Source organism: Bombus terrestris, chromosome 1 (genome assembly GCF_910591885.1).
Source record: "Bombus terrestris chromosome 1, iyBomTerr1.2, whole genome shotgun sequence".
NCBI classification, from domain to species: domain Eukaryota; kingdom Metazoa; phylum Arthropoda; class Insecta; order Hymenoptera; family Apidae; genus Bombus; species Bombus terrestris.
In genome coordinates, this window is record NC_063269.1 from 2537775 (window position 1) to 2562163 (window position 24389).

The following is a 24389-nucleotide window of genomic DNA, read 5'->3' on the forward strand; positions in this document are numbered from 1 at the left end:
GGCCAATATGCGTGACCATATTTACGATTTCATCGGGTTTATCGAAAATAAGGAATTAGGGACTTCTTTCCTGGTGTTTGGTCCCTTCTCTCGCGGGAAAAAGAATTTTATTCCACAGCGACGATAGGGAAAATTAAAATAACCGACGTACCGAATGGCGGTAATATTTTTCTAATTAAAAAACGAGTTGCCCAGAGTTTGAGATTTGTAAGAAATATAAAAATTTCATTCCCGGCAACGATTAATCTACACACCTACGATACCTTTGCTAGTGGAACGGCACGTTAAACGAGTTTAAACGCGGCGTGAAAGGTAAATACAAATAGAAACGAGAAGGAGGAGCATTCGCGAAAGAAATGTTGGGAGATGCGCGTAACCGCAATTTCGCACCAGCCGAAATAATTCCGCGAGAGACTAAACGAGAACACGAAGGTTTAAATCGGCGCTAATAACGCACCGTTTCATCGTCATCCCTCCGAAAGCTGAAGGATCTCACTGTGCGTGTGCGTGCCTATGTGTGTATGTAGGCGGATCCGCAGTTGTCGCAACAACGAAAGTAGGTAAATTATTCCGAGTCGTTTGAAAGGAGCCGTTCACGTGCTCTTCGAAAGACACACCCTCTCGGTGTTGCCAGTCCGGCGACGATGGGAGGAAAGAGTGTACGAAAGAAAAGAGGCCGTGCTCGAGCAGTGGGGGAAAAATCGCTGGTTGCCGTTTCCAACGAGATAGAAGCGAGCGGAGGAACGTACAGCAAAAAACCATGTTTCGGTGTCTAAATTTTCTCGAGGCTCGCGGAAGCGAGAGCAAAGGATAATCTCGTTAACGAGAAGCCGTCAGGCTACGCGATATCGTGAAAGTTGCAGCTCATTTTCTTCCTGTTCTTCGTCCTTCTTTTTTCTTCTTTCGTCTCCTCGTTAGCCGCTCGCGGTGCGGAATCGTCAGCGCGACGCGTGCCGTCACGACGATGTCTTGTCAAACGAAATTACGAATGCACGCGACGAAATGTAGACGACGTCGATGGCTCTGCCGTTGCTCTCGACGTTGCCGTTTAAAGCTTCGCGAATTAGCCTACTTACCTCGTCGAGTGTACGAGCGAGCGACGAACAACTCGGGCGTGAATGCTTCCTTCTCACGTGGACGTTTTCTTGCGCGTTGCAGGATGATCATCGCGGCTTCAGGAGGCAGCTCGAAGACAAACGACCGATCGTCGAGAACAACCTGCTGAGTGGCCGTCAGTACATCGCCAACGAACCACCGCTCTCTGACACTTCGGATTCTGAAGGTGAGTTTGTGATATTTGCATTGAGTTCAGTCGTACAGGTAAAACATGGCTGTACAACTACTAGCGTATAAGTTACGTACTGACGTTTGTATCGCAATTTGTTACTTGTCGATTCGTTGATGTTATCGGCTGGTAAAATCATTGTGCAAGATGAACCAAGTATCAACGTAAACAACGAGAAGCAAATTTTATTACGATAGAAGAGTCACAGGTTTTAGAAATTATACAGGTAGACTTAAAAACACAAAATAGACTTAAAAACAAACTTTATCTATTACCATCTCGTACTTAGCACATTTCTTTAGAAAAATGTACACTTGTACCATTTTTGTGCTGAAATTATTTGAAAACATTTGCAATTAGCGTAGAAAGATAGGATTGAGAACGATTAATTACAAAATACGACGTGTCACAAAAGTTTTATGTAATCGAAAAGCGTTTGAACTTCAGAATATCTCAATATAATTACAAATCTTCTTAAATAGATCGCAGATCCTCTTATGAGATACTTTTAAACAACATCAAAGCTAATTAATCTGAAAACGTGATTATTTTTAATTACAACATCGTCCAGTTCGTAATTAGAACTTGGATCAAGAAGTTCACGAGTAATATCGAAATATTAAAGATCCAATTAATAAAAAGTAATTGTGTTGCTCCTAATTAATATCGAACCTGCGAAGAAATGTGTTTGAACGCTTTATAAGCACTCGGAGAAATAACCAAGTTCGAGTCTCTTAAAGCTGTTTAAAGACTTCGTAAAGCCGAGTAAAGCTTTGTGAAGCCGAGTTTAACAGCCCTAGTTACCGATTTAAATGAAAGGTTCAGTAAACGAAATTAGTCGTTGAAATTAAACGGTCCTGCCCCTTCTCTTTTCTGAACCAAGAATTGTCCTGAATAAAGAAATTTATAAGAATAGAGAGAAAGTTAATTCACCGTCCGTATATTCCAAGTATTCGAATTAAAGAAACCAGTAGCAATAAAATTGTAATATTATTTAGAAAATTAAATTTTATCGATAGGAATATCGCCATATACAATTTTCACAATGTTTCTCGTTAACGAAATTTCCATCTTCGAAACGAGAATACGTCGCGACCAAAGCAATTCAGGATAAAAAAAAGAACCGTTCAGAAAAATGATGATAAGCGATGAATGTAATGAACGAAATGTACGGGACGAAAGTTTTGGCGAAAGTGTAGAGAAAGTCGGCCAAGTACGTTCGTTAGTTTCCTCGGAACTGGTCCGGAATGCGCGACTGAATTCGCCAATAGCGTGCAGGCCTAGTAATTAAGAGGCGCGGCAGAGCTTTCAATTCCAATAATTCTCGGCATTCTTCTTCCCGCTATTTTTCATACCAATTAGCCACGGAAAGGAACGAAAAAGGAGACCGATCTGCTCCAGAAGAATTCAGACTTCTCGTCGTAAGCTCGAATCCGAATAACGAGAGAAAAAAGGAGAGAGGCTTTTGGGACATTAAAAATCGCCTGTTCTAGGGTGCGTTGACCTGTGCTTGCTTTGTACGTTTGGAAAACTATAACCTGAAATTATTCAAAAGAATTATTATAAATAAGCGAGAGGTTGGCTAAATGCTGAAAAGTTTGCATTCCTCTAATCATCTTCGGCGAAATAAATTTGTTGAGCAAAAAAGTCGAAGGATATTGACTTCTCTGTGGATAGAGTTAGAAACAAACGTGGACCTAATTCATCGACGAGCATCGAGTACCCTGTTTTGGAGGCAGAACGTTCAGGATTAAAAGCAGGATGGAGTAAGAGAGGGTAAAATTGATTAAAGTTGTAGCTTCAAAGGGCGGCTCCTCGCGGCAGTTTGTCGCGGCGGAATGAAGGAGATTGTTAAGTGGGCTGATAAAATACGAGAAGTTTTCTCTTTCGCTTCCTCGTTTTTTCCACCTTTTACTTAAGCCAACGGAACAAGAGCGGCCCTTGGAAACGAGCTTCATTCGTTCTTGTCACCGGCTTTCACGTACAATAACCGCGGCGGACGTGTAACCGTGGTCCCTCTTGAATATTTCATTTAGATAATTCCACCCTCTCGAAACCAGGATTATTAAGAAACGTGAAACACGGAATTTATGGTTATTTGACCGAGAAGGATTCAGCAGAGTTCTTGCCAGAAAATGAGGCTCGTCTATTAAGCGAACGAAACAAACGCCACCGTCCTGGTACTGTGTCCGCCAAACAAAAGACTACGCTTCTCGTTTTTATTCTCGTTGGAACAACGCAAGAACACGGTCCCTCGTATCTTCCTTAATTGTTCCTCCTGTAAATTAGCTTCTTAAAGAAAGAAAGAAAAAAAAAAAGAAACATGTAAATTCCATCCGAGTCGAACATCTCGATTCTCCGATAGAATAGTTCGATACCGTTAAACGATGAATAATGCAGTTTCTCGATGTTCGAACGTCGAAACGAAAAGTTCCGCGGTCAATGCTAACGAAAACCACTCGGGGAAACCGCGAGACTGTATCAATCGAGTTACAAGTATCGAAGTACCCGGTAACTGGTGAAACTTGTAAGGTTTGGAAGAGTCGTCCCGCAGGAGATCGGAAACTCTAACCCAGAACTTGGCAAAGTTTCTCAGGGAAACGTTACTCGCTTTGTAATATCAATACTCTTTCCTACCTGCACTTTCCAAATTCGAAACAAAGAATTTCCCAAACATCGCGATTTTATTTTCACGCTTTTTATAATACACTGTTCGAAATTCGATAGTTTCCATCATACACGAGCATATATTTCTCTGACTCTTTATCGACGTCTCAAAATCATCGACGATGGCGCGTACAGGTGCGATAGCAGGTTACAAATTGCGAATAGCGATTCTGAGTCGGCGAAACACCGAGCTGAGCTTCGATCCCTTATTCGATTCGATTCGATTTCACGGGCCAAATCCGTGCAGCTGGCCAACTGGCAACTCGATAGCAAGGAGCTGGTTGCACGATCTGTGTCGGCGTGCTGCGATGCGGCGTGTTATATCGGTTGAAATTTATTGACGTTACGACAACGCCCGAGACTGCTCGATGCCGTGCACGTTTCATCGAACGTGACTGCCTGTCGAGCGACCGAAATCGTGCACCGAGCGAACGCTGGTTGTCTTTGCACAGGAGGCGCTGATCCGATGTTTCCGATCGAATCCAGAATCCGCAGCTTCGTGACATTCACCGTGTCGCTTCTTCTTCTCTCTAACTATCTATCTTTTTCTACTCTTCTTGTTGATTAACTTACATTGAACACGATCATACGTATTCCTAGCATGGCAGCAAGCTTGTGTAACATAACGCGAACGTCTTGAACGGATTGGGAGCTCTTACCTCTCACGATTGATGGATGGGAAATTTTCTGGTCATTCGTTGCGAGAATAGAAGGCACTGAACTGATTGTGTGTGTGGCTGGGAACGCTGTTTGATAGATGGATCTTTAGAAACGGTTTGCAGCGCTCCGTTTCTCTTCTTCTATCGTATTTTGTGAAAACTCTGCCTTTGGATTTATATCTTCGCTAGGAAAGAGATGTGTTTTCGGTAGAAGTAAAATTGCTAAAACCTAGCTGTCGTTGAATCATTGTAATTCTAATTTCAGATGTGTTCAAATTTCTCCCTTCTGTTTATTGTTTTGTTCTTATCTTTCGTTTATTTATTATTTTCTCTTTTTCCTCGTTGAAAAGAAGAATTTACGATTAGCTTTATAAATTAAATATCAGAATAAACATTTTGCTTTGCAAATATCGCATTGAGCTTTCTGGTAGACTGCAGAAAGATAACTTGATATTAATTATCGGGTAACAAAGCGGAGAATTTGTTCAAAGGAGAAAGAGGAATTACGTAAACTCAGTGGTCAGTTTCTGAAACAACAGCCAAGTGGGAAATGACCGAACAGAAAGCATCGAGGGATGAAAGCTGTCGGTGGAATACGAGTCTATAGAATGAAGAGAAAAAAAAAATGAAAAAAAAAGAGAGAAAAGTGAGAAAAACGAGGGTGTACGTGACTGGAAATCGAATGTGGCAACTGTTGAATGGATGGCTTACCGATGAAGAACACGACCGCCTAATTCGATTCGGTGAAAATAGTTTCCAGGTGTTTTTCTCGTGGTGATGTCTCTTTAGCGATCCGCGATCGTCCTGATTTAGACCATGTTGCTACCTGTTTCGACTTTTCAATCGCCTTCTTCGAATACGATTTTCTACCAACCTATCCATGTCGTCGTCTTTACTATGCACTGCACAATGTTTCTGAATACTATGCTTGGAGCATCTCCAACTAAATAGTAACGTCGGCTGCGAACTAAGAGATTAAAGGAATCGATCAAATTAAACGAGAATTAACGCTTTAAAAATTGTTTTCTATAATAGCTCTAGATAACTGAATTATCACTACGTGTCGGTTTATTAAAGAGACGAATGATAAAATTGTAATAGTCGATTATATTAAAATCACTTTAAATACAAGTACAGAAATAGTCTACGCTCTCTCAATGCTACTATTCAACTCTTCGACTGTACGACTCGCTATAATGATTCGTCCTAGAGACCACGTTCGTCTATTTGCATCGATCGGTGGTATTACAAAAAGTTCACATGTAACTCCGGTCGACGATTAAAAATAACAGCGATAATGTATTGTCCGGAGTTTGTTCACCTTGGAACCTAGCAAACCAAAACAAAGTTGGCACTCCAAGGCACAAAAATACGAGTCATAACATTGTGTAGTATCGTGGACGAAAGGCCTAAGAGGTATCGGGCGAACTGTAATCAATATCGCGAGAAAGCCGAAGTGCCAACAGGCCCAACAATGTATCTCGGTCCTTCGATCGAATAGTTTCGCGGAAAAGGCCTGCGCGACCCTGGCCACGAGCGGTTGCGGAACACGTGCGTGGTGGGGCTAAGACAAAAGACAAAGGGATGCTAAGGGAGAGACGAATTAACAATCAGTGTTAGTTGAGAAGTTAGGGAGTGAGTTGAGAGGCCAGAGATTGTGAATCGAAGAGTCAGAGAGTGCGAATTGCGTTGTGGAGAGAATGTGGTCCGCGGTGAATCCGCGGTGACGAGAGTTGCAAATTAACTATCTAGTTGTCTTAATTATAATACGCTTTTGTGATTAGTTCATGTTAAGTAACCATCGTTTGCTGTTTAACCAACACCTGTTTGATCCATTTATTGTAAATAAACTAATTGTATTAAAGATTGAAGAAAGAATTGTAATAAAGAACGTTAAAGGAAAATTCACAAGATGAGAAACTTCATCTATAATAGCCATTAAGAGTTAAAAATTAGGAATAAATACTATGCAGTTCGCGATTATACGATTTACAATTAATACGAAATTATTGTGGAAATTCTGCCGTAAGATATTTACATTAAATAGACTTGGATCCAGTATGAAACAACGAGTGCACAAATTCCATGTTCAAGAAATTAAACACAGAAACCATATTTATTACCCGACGTAATAATTTTCATCGCGGCATCACAGCGTAATTTTCGCCCGTCGTTCATCACGAAATGGGAACAAGTATGAAAAGAGAACGAAAAACGAGCTCGTGAAAAGCACGAAGGTTTACCTTTTTCTCGGTGTGGCACATATATCGATCGATGAATCGGGAATCGAACGAGTAACTACGGAACCGAGTGACGGGGCAAAGGGCAACTGGCACCATAAACATAAATCATCATAACACGCGGCAGATAGGGACGCAACGAACAGGTACGGTTGGTAGGCGTTATCAATGCTAAACATGCACATAAAAACTGTCCCGCATGATACGATGCGTGATTCATAGGACAATTAATTCCCGGCGATAGAACAGCCTAGGCATCGCGACGTCATACATGCGATACAAACGCGGTAATGTCATTTCTACGTTTCGTTACGTCCGCTGTTACCATCTGAAATGGAAAAAAACACGGACTTTTCGAACTGTGATAAACATCGAATTTCGTTTTGGAAAACGAAAATTGAAACAAGATCAAGAGTTATCGATTCTTTCATTCGTGCGCTCTCAATTTGCCGAGAACCTGCACAAACTCCGGAATTATGTGAAATTGTTATCGCTCCGAAGAATTATTAATAGCGCGTTTCGATAACTTTACAATAGCTCGATTCCGTCAGAAATATATATATATAGGGTAATGGCATCGAAGTTTACTATATGAAAATTATTGAAACACTGTGCTTTACATCCAATGACATTGCGGTCTGCATATTTACATTTTCGGTCTGTTTATTCGCACATTTGTTGTCTTGTTTATTTATATCTAGTTTGTTTGTATAAAATCCTGGCGATGTTCTCGAAACATTGCAATCGATATCAAATGCGTGGCAGGGACATATCAATGAAACTGTCGCACAATTCAACCAGCATTATTAATGAAATTTTACGATACACGTTGTCGTCAGTGTCGTACTAATAAAAGCGAAGCTATCTATCGCGAAAGATCTGACGTATTTAGCGTCGATTCGAAGGTTGTTCCGGTATCAAGCTCACGTTTGACGTTCTATTTCAGCCGGAAGAGAATTGGATGGTGATTCGAGGGGCTACAGAAGCGCAGAGGAACAGGCACGCGAATTGACGCGCAGTATTCGCCGGGAAGTGAACAAACTTTCAGAGCAGTGGAACGCCCTAATCGAACGTAGCGATGCGTGGAAGCGGAAACTCGACGACACCGCTAACGTGAGTACTTTACCCTCCTTTTACCTACATAGAAAGCCACTTACCCTCGAACCGCACTACCCGATATGAATACAAATATTTTGATTCCGTCAAAAGCCGTTGGCGGCCACAACCATCGAAGAACAGCTAGATTCTAACCATCGATGACGGTGTGCCCTTGTTTCGATAAAATTATTCCACAATTTCGCGATCAGCCTTCTTCCACAGCGAGTATTCTTCTCGCGAAAACCATCAAAATTTCGTATCCCTGTAGAATGGATAATGCGTGGATTTTCGAAATATTAAGTTCGTGTAATAATATATCTTTATTATCATTATTATTGTTATCGAATATTATCGTCTCTCTTCTTGTTCATAAGGATAAGAACGAAAGAAGCGAATTCGAAAATAGATTCTGAATCGTTTCGTTTGCAATTACGCTATTTAACAAATCAGCGTGTCGTACCTTGTAGAGAAGTCGAATCGCTTCTTCAGAGAACTTCCCTAGGAATTATTCAAGGTTTTGTCGTTTCGCTTAACTCGCGGCAAAGTTGAATCGCTGCCATAACGCGAATTTTCGTTTAATAGTATTCAGAAGTGGGAAGTTTGAATTGCGCACTTACCGGTCGCAAATTTATCAACATCGTGGAACGTATTGTGTAGTACGAACGTTACAGTTCGAAATCCGCATGAACTGTGGGATACTGTTACGATACATTAGCCTGGGTTATTATTTAAATAGCTTCCCATCGCCAACATATTTAAAACGTCATAAACACGTTTGTTGGCAATTTAAAATATTTCCCTAACAGTCCATAACGAACTGTGCGAAATGTATGAATAAAACATCGAAAAGCTCTTTACTGTCGGTTTAAACTCGCGGATCGTACGTGATAGTCATACCGCGAAGCCAAAGGAGAAAGAAAAATATTTTTCGAGGCTGTGGCACCGATCGGGGGAAAAGCACTGGCCGAAGATAATTCTCGAGGACTGTTCTAACCCCCGCTGGTAAAAATACAATCAGATTAAACGGTACATCTCGAAGGATAAACAAGCGGATGTAATATTTGGACTTATCGGTGGTATCAGTAGGAGACATAGAGCTACAGACAAAAGAGGGGATGATTCTGTACGGTTCTATTCATCCCCCTCGACCCCTTCGTTTGTCGTATCGCTTTATTATTGCCGGTACAATTTTCTCTATCGCGCGGACGTTCCATTTGTCGAAACGACTTTGTGCCTTGGGCGAGGGGGCGGGGGAGAACTAGCCACGGTACTTGGTATATCAGGGGGTCGGGTATGCCGGGTAAAAGACGCCGTCGAAAAAGTCTGTACCGCACGGTAAAGGCGATTTTTCGTTGCTTGCGTTCCACCGGAAGAATCCACCTTCTACACCTAACGACGTCGAAATTCCTGTGGAACCGGCTTCCGTTTTTCTCCTTTCGTGATACACCGAATTACCTTCGTTCTTCGCGATCCACCTTTTAATAGGGCTCGGGAAAACACGTTATTACCTTCGTCAGCGCGACAAGTCGAGTGATTATCGACCATTTCTACGCCATCATTTTGGTGGTCTTGGGATTTTACAGAAACTGGAATATGTATTTGTCTTCTAGCCTTTGAGATTATTTCGAGAACGCGTGCTTCCATTAATTTATACTATTTATTGTATAAAAATAGAGAATCTAGGCACGCGTATTCAGTTTCAATGCTATAAATAAGATAGAAAGAGATTTTTCCAAATTGACGGAGAGACCATCGTTATCGATATTAGCAATGACATTTAAAAACGGTTAACAAATCGATAATATCCGATTTAAACGCTCTATCCATAAAATTTCAAACAAATAATTCAAATTTCACGTAATATTGCGTATCTGTTGACTTAACGAAAAGATAGCGAGTATTGCTGTCCACCTGTTTGCCACGATTTTAGTAATATTGATACGATGTTGCAGCAAATGTCAATACGCTTGTAAAGGCTTCAAATTTGTTACGTTTGTTCGTATAATTTTATATTCACTATGATTGCAAAGACTTTTGAATATATCGTAAATCATTGTGCAAGATATCAAAGAACAGATTGCAAAGAAGGTATGCAAGGCTTTGTAAATCTCGCTTCGAAATCGTAAGGTTTATAACGAAGCGAAGGCTACATCCGCGATGCATCGATAATCGCGTTCGATTCATCTGCCACAGCGAAACTGCAAGTGTAAATCGCGCCTGCACGGTCGTCAAGGTTTAACGTCGTGGGTGGAATGCATTTTTCTCTCCCCTTCGTTCTTCTCCTTCCTCTTTCTCCTCTTCTTTCAGTTCTTCACCGCGTTGAATTCTGATTTCATAAGCGGCTTCGTGATTTACATCCCGCTACTGACAGAGTACCTTCGTCGATAGGATGTCGCCAATTTCGCGACATCGTTCCTGGTACAATGGGATTCGTGATGCGTGTACGCAATATCGTCTGCTTTATACGCAGCAACGTTACGCGCCGTTCGATAATATCGATACCAACGTGCCTCGTAGCCTTCCTGACGCATACTGTAATCGTTGCTTCCTCTTTGTTGCACCAGTCAAACGAATATTCCTATAGAGTATGTCCACTCTGAACGTTAAATTTTCATAAAAAGGATAAAAGCTTTATGCAAAATATTTCCTCCTATATATCGTAAAAACAAGGTTATCGTTGTACAGAGTGTAACTTGGTGTAGCGGAAAAATTGGCTCGTCAAGAAACAAAGATACGAACAGTTCGTTTCAAAAAAAGGATTCTGCAGGATATTTTGATTTAAAGCCAAACAGTATCCGATAAATCATCGGCAAATTCTTTCTTAATAGCGCTGAACGAGATCTTGTGGTGAAATTAGCGTTCTCGAGAGCCAGTGACAGTAAGAAGATCGAAACGCGTTATTCCGGGCATAGTAGACCGTCAAAGGGAACAAAGTCGCGTCGAAAGGTCGGGCGGTTGCTTAACCCGGAATTTAACGAGTTCGACGAAGATGGTAATAGCTTCTTTTCAACGATGCTTAAAATAACATGGAGCTGAACCGGCGGTAGAATTCATCTTAATGTAATTCGAGTGGGCCAAGTTTTCGCAAAGCTTGGCCCGTCTTTTCCCTCGAAATCTGTGAGCGTATAGTTGATCCCTTGTCGACTACGATTTCACGTCGAAACGAAGTGTCACTCGAAGATCACGTCCTTCCTTCCTTAAACTCGGCTCTACGCTGGACCACTTTGTTCGCGAAAGTTAAATGCGAATCTTGGTCGATTGACATGCACACACAGAGTCCAGGAATAGTATCCGGACGTTTTTCTCCTAATTGAAACGAAAATAATGGTTTTCACAATTTAAAACGTTCTTTCGCGTCTGTTGGCTCGCCATGCACTTACGCGCCAACTGAGTCAAAGGTTCTATAATTAAAATGGAAAACGTTTCCCATCGTTCGCGATACGGATATTCGACGATAAAGGCCAGCTTCGAGGATATTTAATTAAATGACTGTGAGCGTGATTAAATGAACGAGATCTGCTCGCGCCAGGGGGTTAAAAGAGGATTGTTCGAAACTATTAGAGAACGTTCCTGTAGGATGTGTGATTTATAGGTCGCGGGAATTATTTGTGCCTCGTTTTAAATAAAATCTTGTCTGTATAAAACACTATACGTAAAATAGGATGATTATACATGCTGTATATTAAAAATCAGGTGACTCGATTGCATGGAACATTCGATTTAATTAAATTTACAGAAAATACAATTTAAGCGAAATAAAATATGTAATATAATATATAGGAGTTGTTAAGCAATACAAATTGAAACAAACTTTGCGTACAAACGAAAAAATAGGGAAAACTGAAATGCATCACGTGTATTACTATTACGTACACCATCGGTTTTCAATTTATTTTTTTAAATTTGTCAATGCCTGCCGTGCGCCGCATTCCAATACAGTAATTTGTTCGCTTCAATCCACAATAGCGTCTAAACGAACCGGTGTATTGTCGAATTCGTAACTTTGTCCCTTCGTTCGAATCGAAACACAAGGAACCAAAATGACAGAAGTGAAAACTCGCGCGGAAAGTCAACAACGAAATTAACGCACGTTCGCCGAAATATTATTTCCGTGGTATTTAATCACCGTCGAACGATTCTTACGATTAATATTCGAAAGGAAAATGACACTCGAGCAGACGAAAACGCCGAAGCTCGTGAGTGAAAGACGAACGAAGCGAGAAATCTCATGGACGGTTACACGGACGAGCAATTAAAGGTGCATCGAATCAGCGATCTTCTTACGATCGTTTCTCCGATACGATATAACAGGAAGATCAAAGTTCCCGTGCAATCAGCAAGCTTCGGCCGCGAATGCATAATTCATGAGCGAAACACAATTTAACTTTTAAATTCCAGGTGCTCTGCTGGCGTGCCTTAATTATCGGCAATCCGGTAATTACGCGCGACACCTTCGCTTTTTCCTTCGGCCAGATAGCGTTATATTAATTCGATTTATTGCCATCCCGTGATTTTCAGCCGCTCGGAAGGGAATCGCGAAATTTCTACGTGGCGATTTTATCCTTCGTTCGAGTGCACGGTCACGCTACGGGCTTAAATTTAATCTGATAAAAGTACACGGAAGTTAACAGACGTTGACACAGCTCGGGACAAGTCCGACAGGCTTCTCGAGCACGCGTGAATGCGTGTTTAAGATCGAGCAAAGGGATATGGATATTTGGAATGTGTCACGCGTGTCATTTCCTGAAGAATATATAATCAGGTGACTCGCGATGTAATCGCCTAGCTTATCCGTAACAAGTATCGAGATGATTAAATATATGTACAGTGCGAGTGTTTCGTAAGTGAATTAACAGTGAATGGATAGTCGTAAAAGAACCAACTTTCATCTACGGCTCGGAAATAGAATCTTGCAATACGGGTTGCAAGATATCGACTGAAAACTAAAACCTGAATGCTTCGTCTATCAGTGATCAGGTTTTTCAGGTTTGAAAGGCTAGGATGACAAGGAGCTAGAAATCCATGCTAGCGTACAAAGTTTCAATCTATCTTTGCTTGTACCGTTGCTAAGTACATCTTTCTCGTAAATCAACGTGTTCTCTGTCAAGTAAGTTTTGACCGACTGTCATGTATAAGCTACATACACCGTTATACACGTCACAGTATTTGATAGAGCCGTCAAATTGATCTATTTTGCAGCGTCTCACGACATAGAATTTTATTTTTTCTTACTAAAGTGGACTTTCGACATATCCTTATACTACACTTTGTCTATTAATAGCAGAAATGGTACTTGACCTAGATGAAAACTTCAGTGTATATCAAAGATTGTTTACACGGCAATGACTGTCGCGCCGCTGACAGCCACCACCAGAAACGATTCTTTGAGAAACACGAAATCGAAGATGCATCTAACGCTATTACCGTTTGCCGCATGCTCGAACGTATAGTATTTCCTCTAAAAGCACGATCGTATTTTTTTCTCGTGGAAACAAGCTCGCGGATTCTCTTTGGCATGACGAGATCAGTGACTGCGCTTCCGGCGCTGCCGACTAAAATATCATCGAAAACTCTCTTCACCGCCGATACGTACGAATGACAGAAGCGTCGTGATAAACCTTTCAACGACGATACAACAATACTAACAATGAAAAAGACGCACAAATACTTCTCCCATTTCGAAGCATCGAAACGCAAACAAAGGTTAAAGAGAGCAGTATAACGAAAATTCCGCGCGTCGCCGACAAAGCAACGATTCTCGTTCAACGGTCGAACGATAAGGATTAACGCTGAGTGAATGTAGGTTTTCCCGAGCACGTGGAAACTGTTGAAAAGTGCACGCCGGCTATAGTTATGAGATAACTCGGTTTAAGCTAGAAATTAAGCTGAACCGAGCGATCCCGGTTGTCTCGGGCGAGGAATTCGCCTCCGTAGTTAGGTATGCAAAGCAGGAGGCAAGGCAGCAGGAAGCTTGGCCGGCCCCAATCAGGGAATATAGCCGGCAGCAGTTCTATCCAAATACATGGCAGCATACGTCGGCGAGTGCACGATCGCGCGATCCAAGCGAGCGAGCGAGTTGAACACGCGCACGTGCTCGACCGGAAGCTACTAGGTGGTGCAGGGCTATTCGTAGTTAGGGCGAATGAATGAATGCATACGCGTACTCAGGGCCAGCCCGGGAAACTCAAACACCATCTTTCAAATTATAACCGCACTATCGGATTATCTTTTGAATTATTCCGGATTCCTCTTGGTTCTACCGATTCAAAATCGCATGGTTCAGCTCGGCGGTGCTTCGTATACTTGAATTTATATATACGTGTGCACGTCGTGAACGGACGTGAAATGGACAGGTAATCGATTTTTGCGTGCTCGTGGATCTCATCTTCTTTCGAACAGGACGAAACATAACAGAGAGGAGTCGAAAATGATAGAAAAACAGGTGGACACTGGATCGTTTTTATTTCGAGTCTCTTTCGCTCGTGATAGCGTTCTGTTATCGTCACGATGGTAATCGAGATTAGAAAACAGGGAAATGGAAAGGGAACTGTCGAATCGGCCGGTGGAATGTGATTTTTGAATATATAAAGTAAACGTAGCGCGCACTGGGAAAATTTTATTCGGCTGATTCGCCGGATAAAATATAGCGTTGAATTACTTCGTATAAAAGTTTTCTCAAAATGATAAAAATCTGTTTGCTGTTTTTTTTTTTTTTTTTTTTTTGTTTCTTCCTTTTTATTCCTTTCTGCTTTGTTTATAAATGAGGTGGAATTTTTCATGCGTTTGATGTACATTTTCGGCATGAACGGCAACCAGCCACGTTCCTGGCGACGTTAATGCACGCGGGCACCGACCGCATCAGTATCAATCTAGTTCCCGACGAGTGGGTACTTAATCAGTCAATTAGCAATGTTCCACTAATTGGTTAATTACCAAGCAAATTTGTAGCCAGCATAGTATTGCGGCATTGGGGACACGCATGGTTATGTGTGTATATCATGAACACAGGGAGGTGAAAGGTACGCGACGACCTCGCTTGTCCAAGCATTAAGACACAAATGTATTTATCTGTGTGATCTATGGCTACTGTGGCATAATGAACCAGTTCGCGTTTAGCTAGATACGCGTGCCAACAGTTCGTGCAATCACCGTAGCTGATTGGACTCTCTGATCGAAGGAAAGACGTGTTACCAGATGCCATTCTTCGTTCACGGGTCGTTTTGTGCGAAATCAAGAATATCAAAGTGATCTGACGACGTTAGATTCAACGTATAGTTCTATATTATATCAATATCCAAAGATGTACGTAAGATAAGTAAGACTGAGATTGATCGGTATTTAATTTTCTGCTTGGAGGGACTTTCTCAAAATGTTAAACATTGAATTTTAAAAAGATAGGTAAGAGACTGATGTAAACGTTGAAAATAAAATTGTGAATTTCTTTGTAGAGACTGCATCCATGGTGTATAAAGAAGTATGCAAAATATGATATATTCGTATGAATAATGTATACAAGAATATGCTTGAGTGATTCGAGTCATCCCGAGTCGTATCATAACGAAGCTTTGAAAATGGGACAAAGTAATGCCTTTGTATAACCATGATTTTAAACCTCCTTATTCTCGAGTAAAATCAACTTAATGCTTCCTCTTTATTATTTTTATTTCCACGATATAAAATACTTTCAAACGCTGCCATAGAACAAGATTACGTTGGCACGAACATTATCTTCGATTTTCATTACGCTCGCCACAAAATTCTCCCACGTGTTCATTGTTCAAACACCTCGGCCATCAGAATTTCCGTTCCGAATGGATGACGCAGCAGGCATTCAAGAGTAATCGACGATTTCGCGGCGGAAAAGACCACCATCCCATGGAGGTGAATTAAAACTACGACCGGAAGCAAACACTTACATCCTATTATCCGTGCCGCAAGTTCAGCCACGCGTTAAATTCTCCTCGTACCCGGCGTCCAAATATACTTAGCCGATTGCCGCGTCTTTTGAGTTCAATGCACCTTCGCGTCGCGACGTCGACGCCTCTCCACGTTCGTTTGCAAATATTTTTACGATGGAGTAAAGCTCGACAGGGTTTAGTAGCTCGGTTTGATAACCAGATAAGACGCATTCCAACGCGACCATCAGAGTCCGATGGAGTAGCTTCTAGACAACAATTTGAATAAGCGAAAGGCGCTAAGGCACGGACTTTAATCGGTGCAATTGCGGCTCGATTATCGGCCAGGAAGCTTATCTCTGTCGTGGGAACTATATTTCATTGGGTCTGTCGTCGACTAGGAGAGTATAAGTGATTGCTGAGTCTCTTGATGGGGTTAAACGCAATCGTACGTAATTGCAATTGTATTAATTGAAAAGAATAGATGGATCGAATAGATTCATTAATTAACAGAGGATTAATTTTTGTTAGTATTCGTGATATTGGATGTATAATGGAATCGGAAAGCATGTTTGTTGATATCGCTCGAAACTGATGAAATTACTGCAAACTGTCGAGGGTTATAGGACAATGTTTCGGCACTCGAGATTCGATTTAGTGGCAGGATATGATGGCATTGAACGATCGCTCCAAAACACCATCGAAAATCAGGAAATCGGCCTCGACCGGTATTGTAATATCGCACGCTGACGCCTCTGACTCTTGCATTAAACATGAGTTATACATGGGCATTGTGCTCTATACAGAACCGTGCCGCTGTTAAATTTACATTATGTTCATGTGACCAATTATTGAGCGGTCGGAGTTGAAACATCGGAGCCTTGGAAAAAGTTATTTTTTCCTCGTGACCGTGCGATAACGGATTATTAATGTCAACTAATTCCAGGGAAACTTATCACTCGTATAGCAACTAGATAAAAATTGTTGAACTGTATGCGAATTTAAAAGGTTTAACTCGTTCGTTTAACTGGTTGAATTTACTGGAAAAAATTCTGAAAAAAGCATTCAAACGTTTCTCGATATTCGAGATCGAGCGAAAAAGATGGTGAAACGGAGTACACGACGGAGTCTTCTTTTATCGAGGACAACATCGTTCGCTTATCTCGTATCGCGATTACCTTCAGCCTGGCTGAATAAATAGATCAGCGAATGCTCCTGGTTCGTGCGAATGGACTGAATACTTGTATCCGGTCGCTGGATACAGCTTCCAACGTGTAGATCGCAATAACTCTGGACAATGTCACGATGCATGCTCCATAATTCCGCGAACTGGATCCATCTCACGTTTCGATTTCTCTGACGCGTTAGAAAATGTAGACGTAACTGTTCCACGCGTAGAACTGACACCGGATGGATCGCGGAAACGCTGAATACGATTTGCTCTGGTCTCGCGTATTCCGTGAAGTATTCTAGCTTAACATAGATCGATGAAAAATTGCGGAGAAATTTGTTTATTAAATTTGAATTTATAAGACACGGATCATACGTAAAATGTGGAGAATATATATATAAAAAGAAATGAGAAAGTGTAACATTATTAAATCTCACTTTTATGAAATATTCTACTGAATGTGTACTATATTCGTGTACAAAAAGGTCGATGACTTCAAGACACAAAAAAAAGAGATTCAGCCAGGTTCAACCATCCTGAACAAGGTTTGCTTGATCGTTGAAATCAATATGGCGAGTCTCCATTCACGCGTCGCCTTCGCGCGTGTATCCGACGCGAACAATCGTTCCCCTAATTTATTCAAATTTTGCGACATGCAACAGGAAAAACAAGCAGGAGTATAAAATGCAGATAATAACAGCGACGATAAACAACAGGAAACGGTGAAAGGCACTCGCATCCCTGTGCGAGATAAAATTGGCCAGGTTGATAGTCACGTAGGATCGAACGCGAGCGACGATAAGCAGCTGTAATAATAAACGAGGGATTAATTCAACAATAGATAAACTGGTCGATGCATCACGCCGATGTAAATATAAAATAAACCGGCAAAGATAAATGGACAGTCAGGTTAATACTAAACTTTGTTGCGCAACGAACTGAAATCGTATTTATAATTGACGGACGAACCATTACTCATCGGTCGTTCCTGTCTAGCTTGCGCGTACACATCCGCGTCCACCGATTGCTCGCTACAGGCTGTAGATTAATAATGACATTCGCGTTACGAAGGAAAAGGCGGGAGAAACTTGAAAAAGAATCGTTGCCGGTTCGATATCTCGAAACACGACAAGGAAGTTTATGCTCGAACTGGACACTGCTCTGGCAACCTATCTCGCGATAAAATACCGCTATTTCCTTCGCCGATAACTGACCAATTAGTAGATAATTAAATCTTTATTACTTTAGCAACTAGTTTAGGTTCGATCGAGCTTTAATTAATTATCGGACAGTCTAGGAACATACACGTTCGTACGCTTTCTCTTTACTGTAATACATATGTACCACAATAATCGCATCAAAGAGAAATTTAAATGTAACAAAACGTTTGTTTATTCTAGTTGCAAGTTAATTCTTTTATAAAGAAAATTTCATACAAACTTCCTATTTCATTTTTGATCCATCCAACGAAACCTACTAAAGGTAAAAACGATACTCACGTTACCGACGATACACGAATGACGGAAGCACTGCGAACCGAACGAATCCGAAAGTATCCGAGATCGGCCGAACGGCCGGCAACTCCACACGAGGGGACTCTAGCGAACTCCACAAGCCGGCTTCCGCTTCGTCCGGCGCGAACGTCGGAGCTTGTTCGTGTGTTGCTTTCCTATCCTTCTCGTCTTCGACGGTCATCCTCGGTCTTTTTGTTCTCTGAAAAAGTTGTCGGCTACCGGCGGACTCGATCGTCGAGTTCGTCGTCTCGCCTTGAATTCAGTGGCAAAAGTGGAAACAGTGGGTGAGAGGTGCACACGTGAGAGAGTGTGTTGGAATCGAAAAATGTGACAGCAACACGGCTCTCCGACGGCCGGAGGGGGAGAAACGCCGCGATTTTAGTCGCAAGCGATCGCGCCTGCGCGTTTCCTTTTTCTTTCCCTCCGTAGCACCGTGCGTGTGTATGTATATGTGTGTGTGGGTGGGAGGTCACGCGTAAAAAAAGTTCCCATAGAAGTGTGGGATTAGTATCTCGCGATACGGTGAGTGTTCTTTTGCTAATTGAGTGCCGGGATTCTGACCGGGATCTGCGAAGGATACGGAGAACAGCGCCGAAAAGACTGGACGGTGAATCATGTAAACAGCTGTTCCTATTCTATTCTAAACGCTGTAACGATAATCACTTGCTCTACCTATTTATTGTATCAGTTGTCTGTTTGCTACACTTAGCCTATCGGCAGTGGTGTTGCTGCGAGTCGATTTAGAGCGAACGATAATCGCTTCTAAAATTGAGCCGAAGGAACGCTATAAACGAGCACGATATAACGTAGAATTCTATGAATATCTATGAAATGGTTTTCCAACTTTTGTAGCTACTCTTCGTTCCAATAAACAGGAATTTGTTAGCGATAGAAAAGCACGATTACGTTATGAAAGTAACTGAAAGCACGTAGCGCGATTAATATTCGCTAAGGAATTCATATTTCTTCATATTTCTCGTCGCTTAACCCGTAGTTCGTTCTCAACGTGGGAGATAGGACTTAACAGTGACGCGATGCATAAATCGATGATTTTATAGCACGATGAATGCATCATTAAAACGAGACGCAGATGCAGATTCGCGTTAAACAGACCTCGTCGTAAATCCACAAATCAAACATACGAGCGAATAAAATGCGTGTGCCGCAGCATGGATTTCATGTTAATTGCAGTGACAGACGTTTCGAGCTACAGGGTGTCGAGTTTGTCCCCGACGATACTACATACCATTAAAAATTATCTTTGTCGCTACACTGTATTAGTTTAATAGGGTAATTTTTCTCTCGGTAAATAGGTTGATTTAATGTTGCAAGATGCTCGTAGAATGTAAAATTTATATTGAGTGATACTCAGCTACACTCGTCGCATTCCTTGGTAAGATGGAAATATTTACGTTAAACATAAAAAATACACTAGGATAAAATATACGAAAATATCATTAGAATATAAAACATAATAAAATAGAATATATACATCCAAAAGGGAAAGGACAATGTTCTATAAAAGCACAAAATATTTTCATGAAAATCCTTGAACTCTACAATTATCAACTATATTCTGCGGAACCATTAAAAAATAGCGTCACTGCCGTACATGGCAGCACTCTAAGCGGCAAGATAAAATTACTCCAATATTGTTTTTCGATTCGAGAGAATTTCTAGAGTGGTAGAAGCAAGGGAAGATAATGCGGGTTCCTCAAACAATGAATTAAATAAGCTCGAAGTCGCAGGGAATGTAATATCACGTTCGATACATCGTATAGTTGCTTATTAGAAACGACGATGAAAGAATATACGGTACGGTAGCACGTAGACACAGAAAAAAGCTATAATATTAAGTACACATATACACGGATGAAATTAACCTGCGAAAACGACCGGTTTCGATACGAAACTAACTTCCCTCGGTTACTGGGCCTCGTCCTCGTCCCTCTTTCTCTCTCCTTTCCGCTCTAACCCTTTCTCTTCCCTCTCGGCACGACCTGTACGCTATACGGCCGATCAAAAGCCGCTCTGTTTGTGCTTCATTAGTTTTTATTAGTAAGACCAGAGACGATAATTCGACGATGAACAGTGTAGTCCCGTTTTTCCTGGATGGTTAATTCGTATACGTCTAACGTGTTATGGACGTGGACGTAATTTAAGCATCGCGTTTTCATCAGCCAAAATTCGATCGGTTCAAATAATATTTAAATTATATCAATATTTTTTAAATCTCTGGCTTTGACAAAACACGCTGTGGCAGAGTAATGGTAGGTAAAACATCTGCTTAAGAATTAAATGGATAACCATTATAATAACATTTATTTATCATGACAAAGAAGAGAGGCATTTTAGATAATATTGACCATTGAATTCGTCTTGACATATGTATATTTTATCTTTTACAAATTTCTAGCTGAAACGCGATTTGCATCGTTTCCTATATGGTTCGCGTGACATGTATTCGTTGTAACACATTCGTCCCATTTTCGCCATTTATATAGCAGATTTGTACAAAACAGGATGAATTTATATTACGATCCATATATAAACGTTCCCGCGTTCCACGTTTCAAGTTAAAATTCGATGCACTTTATTGGTTTATTCGCACTGTGAAAATTACGATTACGCAATTTGATCGATAGTTGTCTAAAATTTGATCAGTGCGCGAAAGAAGGTTTTTCTCGTCGAGTAAGTATGTATATACCGGCTGGTTATTTGCCAAAGGTGTTCACGATACAAGGTTACCTAAGGATGACAGTAATTTAGCTAGACATGTTGCCTAGTCAAAGTCAGGTTCTCGTGCATGACGGGATAGGAAAAGAGAGAAAGGGAAGTTTCAAGGCTTCCATGCCGCGTTAAGAGTCTACTCCTCCTTCAAGTTCCTTCTGCCGCTTCAAGGTGTATTTGTCGACGTTCAAATGCACTCGACGAAATGGATCTCTTTACAGGTCGTAAACGTCCGTGCGATCGCCGTTTTTCCCTCAAGTTTACCCGTAGTACTTGAATTCCTCTTTAATGGCCGACACTTCGGAAGTGCTGATATCGTCGCGGATCAATGCGGAATGGCCGGGAACAAAAGCACGAAATTCCGTTTGTTTTCGTTTACCGATCGACGAGTTGTAGACGATACGAGTCACGATGATCCAACAACTTGAAAGTGAAAGCTTTAGTTCCTATTAGTTCTTTGAATATTCGATCGGATATTAAGCAAATAATGGAAAATTCTGTAAAGTAATTTTAATACTTAAAAGTTGGAAGATGTTCCCGCAAGGACGTTACACTACTATTAAAATAAATGAAAATCTTTGCTACAAAGTGTTCGCTATTTATTATTTTCTATTTACATTTACCTTTTACTTTTGATAAGTAAATAATTATAAAAAAGGTCTATTTAATTTAAGGATTAACAGTCTGAATTTTAATTGCATTTTACGACACAAATATCTGAGCACAGTAAACCATGTAACCGTACATTTGTAACTCGGTAACTCTGCTGCCGGCTTGATGAACCAACTTTTTTCTACCTTATTTCTCCGGCACGGCACGCCGCGCACCGGTGAAATCTAGTTTTCACAATAAACTTGCGTCCGAGCGCATCTTTGAACCCGTTGTCTTCTTACATTTCAGGCAACGGTTTCCCTCTTGCACGTTTCTGTTTTTCCGTCTGTTCATTTGGCTCCTTTTTCCCTCTCATCATTCTTGGTAGAAATAAAAATACACATTTCCAAACGAATTTCTCCACAGAGTCTAGAAATAATTTTTTGCTCTCGTTTCTTTCTTCTTTGATAATGTAGATAGATTGACGGCCATAAAAATGATTTAAACATAATTGTTAGAGATGGCATTTATTAAAGCTGGACTACGTTGATCCTAACTTGTTTATAGTTCTGACGATCTCTTGCTTCCAATTAGTCCGGATTAACGAAGTTCTGTGCCGTCTAAGGTAACGAAGCCTCTTGTTAGAAAGTAAATATCCAGCCTGGTATTTCCGTGGAATTTATTTAGGGAAACAATGATGAAACCAGATTATTGGAAGCTCAGCCGTTGGACAGTAATTACCTAATTATGTTGCGACGTAAAATGTGACTCGTGATTATGAGCGCTCCGATTTATTATCTTTCACCTGCTTGCTTTTCCATGGATCCAACTATTTAATTTATATCGATACCTTTAAAATGGACAGAAATGTCTGTTATGAAAAATAGGCAAAAGGTCGAAGAAGAAACTGCACCTGATATGGAAAGATGTTAACTTTACTCGTATTTTATTATACTTTAACGCGTAATCCAATACCGCGACATCTTCGTGCGTTCGTTTCCATTAAAACGTTTGGAGTAAAATGGAAGCAGAAGTTGCTCCGAATGGCCAATAGAAGCTATCAGTTTGCGATGAAATGGGCCTACTGGGACGGTGGTGTCGTTTTACGAGCATCAAGAAAAAGCTGTCGAAACGTATTATTCATCGTTAGAACCTCGTTAGCGGCGTACGAACCAATTTGCATCCTCGTACCCTGTCTACTTTGCGTCGATCTTATGTTTAAAATTACACATTTCCTAATTCAAAGAAAGATTATAAAATTTCTTTAGAAGACATTCCATTCTTTCTTTCGCTCGTCGCTCCTAATACAAGCGATGCAATATACCAAAGATTTAATTAATAGACCTACATATTTGAAAATATAAAATATTAAACTGGTAGATACTAGTTCTTAAATAATAAATATATCAATCGTGGGCGAAGGAAAATTCGAAATTAGTCGAAAATATATCAAAATATATCATAAGGGATGGTATTAATCCATCGTTTTTTTTTTAGAAGATTTTTTTAAATCTCCGTGGCGTTCAAAGCGAATAAGGTTAAAAGCGCCGAAGGGTCCTTGGACGCGACCTTCCCTCGAAGAAGAAGGCGTTCTTCGGCTCGTTCGAAAGCGAACGCATCGTTAGCCACGTTCTCCCTTCATACCAGGCTCCATGTCTAGCTTCTTATATACTTAAAAACGGCGCGGTTGACGCATTGAATGCCATTGCATCGTCCTTTCGTCCTCGTGTCGTAGTCAGCAGACTGACAGTTGAATCGTTTGACCCATTTCTTCGTTGCATCGTTTCGCAATGCTCCGCCAGCATAACGGTCTTTTGTACCTCGTATTACGGCTGTTCCACTTGCCGTGAAGCTGAAATCGCCTGCACACGCTCGCAATTCCTTCCACCAATGACTTCCACACTTTTCCTACTCGTTTGTACTTACCGAAAGAATCAATTCTTCTGGTAAGCAAAGAAATTTCACTTTTGTTGATTCTTCGGGGTAGAATGAAAGTCTTCAAGGATCGAGCTGTATAGCTATTCTTTCAGTCATCGGAATCATTTATACATAGTTTTTACTTGCTGGAAGTTAACCTAGTTGCATTTAGTAATATCCATGAATGAAACGTTTCGACAAGTTGATCGATATCACGTTGGTAAAATAGGATAATAAACTAGTTTGTTGAATAATTTAACAATACATATTAACGTGGACACGGAATGGCGCAGGTTTATCATCCAGATATGTCGAGAACGCAGAATAATAAATAACAATTGGATATGGTGATTTATCGAAATATCGGTAAATCGTGTACCCCTTATATGATGAAAATTTTCCACGTTCGAAATTCGCTGGGTTAATAAATAATAGTTGTTGCAATTATACCTAAGATATACCTAAGATACACGAGAATTCCATGAGCCCACTTTACGAAGCATTCTTGGAACTTTTCTAAGCCTTCCATCATGACCCTTTGTCGTCCATTGGAGGTCTAAGAAACGTACCATCCTGAAATATATGAAATTACATCGATCGGTAACACAATCGGTATGTTCTC

General features: G+C 40.9%; 1 protein-coding gene across 9 annotated transcripts in view; it reads left to right on the forward strand.

Annotated features, from left to right (window-relative positions):
• The window catches only part of LOC100642674 (dystrophin, isoforms A/C/F/G/H), a 439133-nt gene that overhangs the window by 367715 nt on the left and 47029 nt on the right, over positions 1–24389 (forward strand). For all 9 annotated transcript variants that reach the window (XM_048406314.1, XM_048406316.1, XM_048406313.1 and 6 more), the window contains 2 exons: positions 1159–1282; positions 7798–7964. In XM_048406314.1, coding sequence (XP_048262271.1) covers positions 1159–1282; positions 7798–7964 — 291 coding nt within the window. The remainder of the gene's footprint in view (positions 1–1158; positions 1283–7797; positions 7965–24389) is intronic.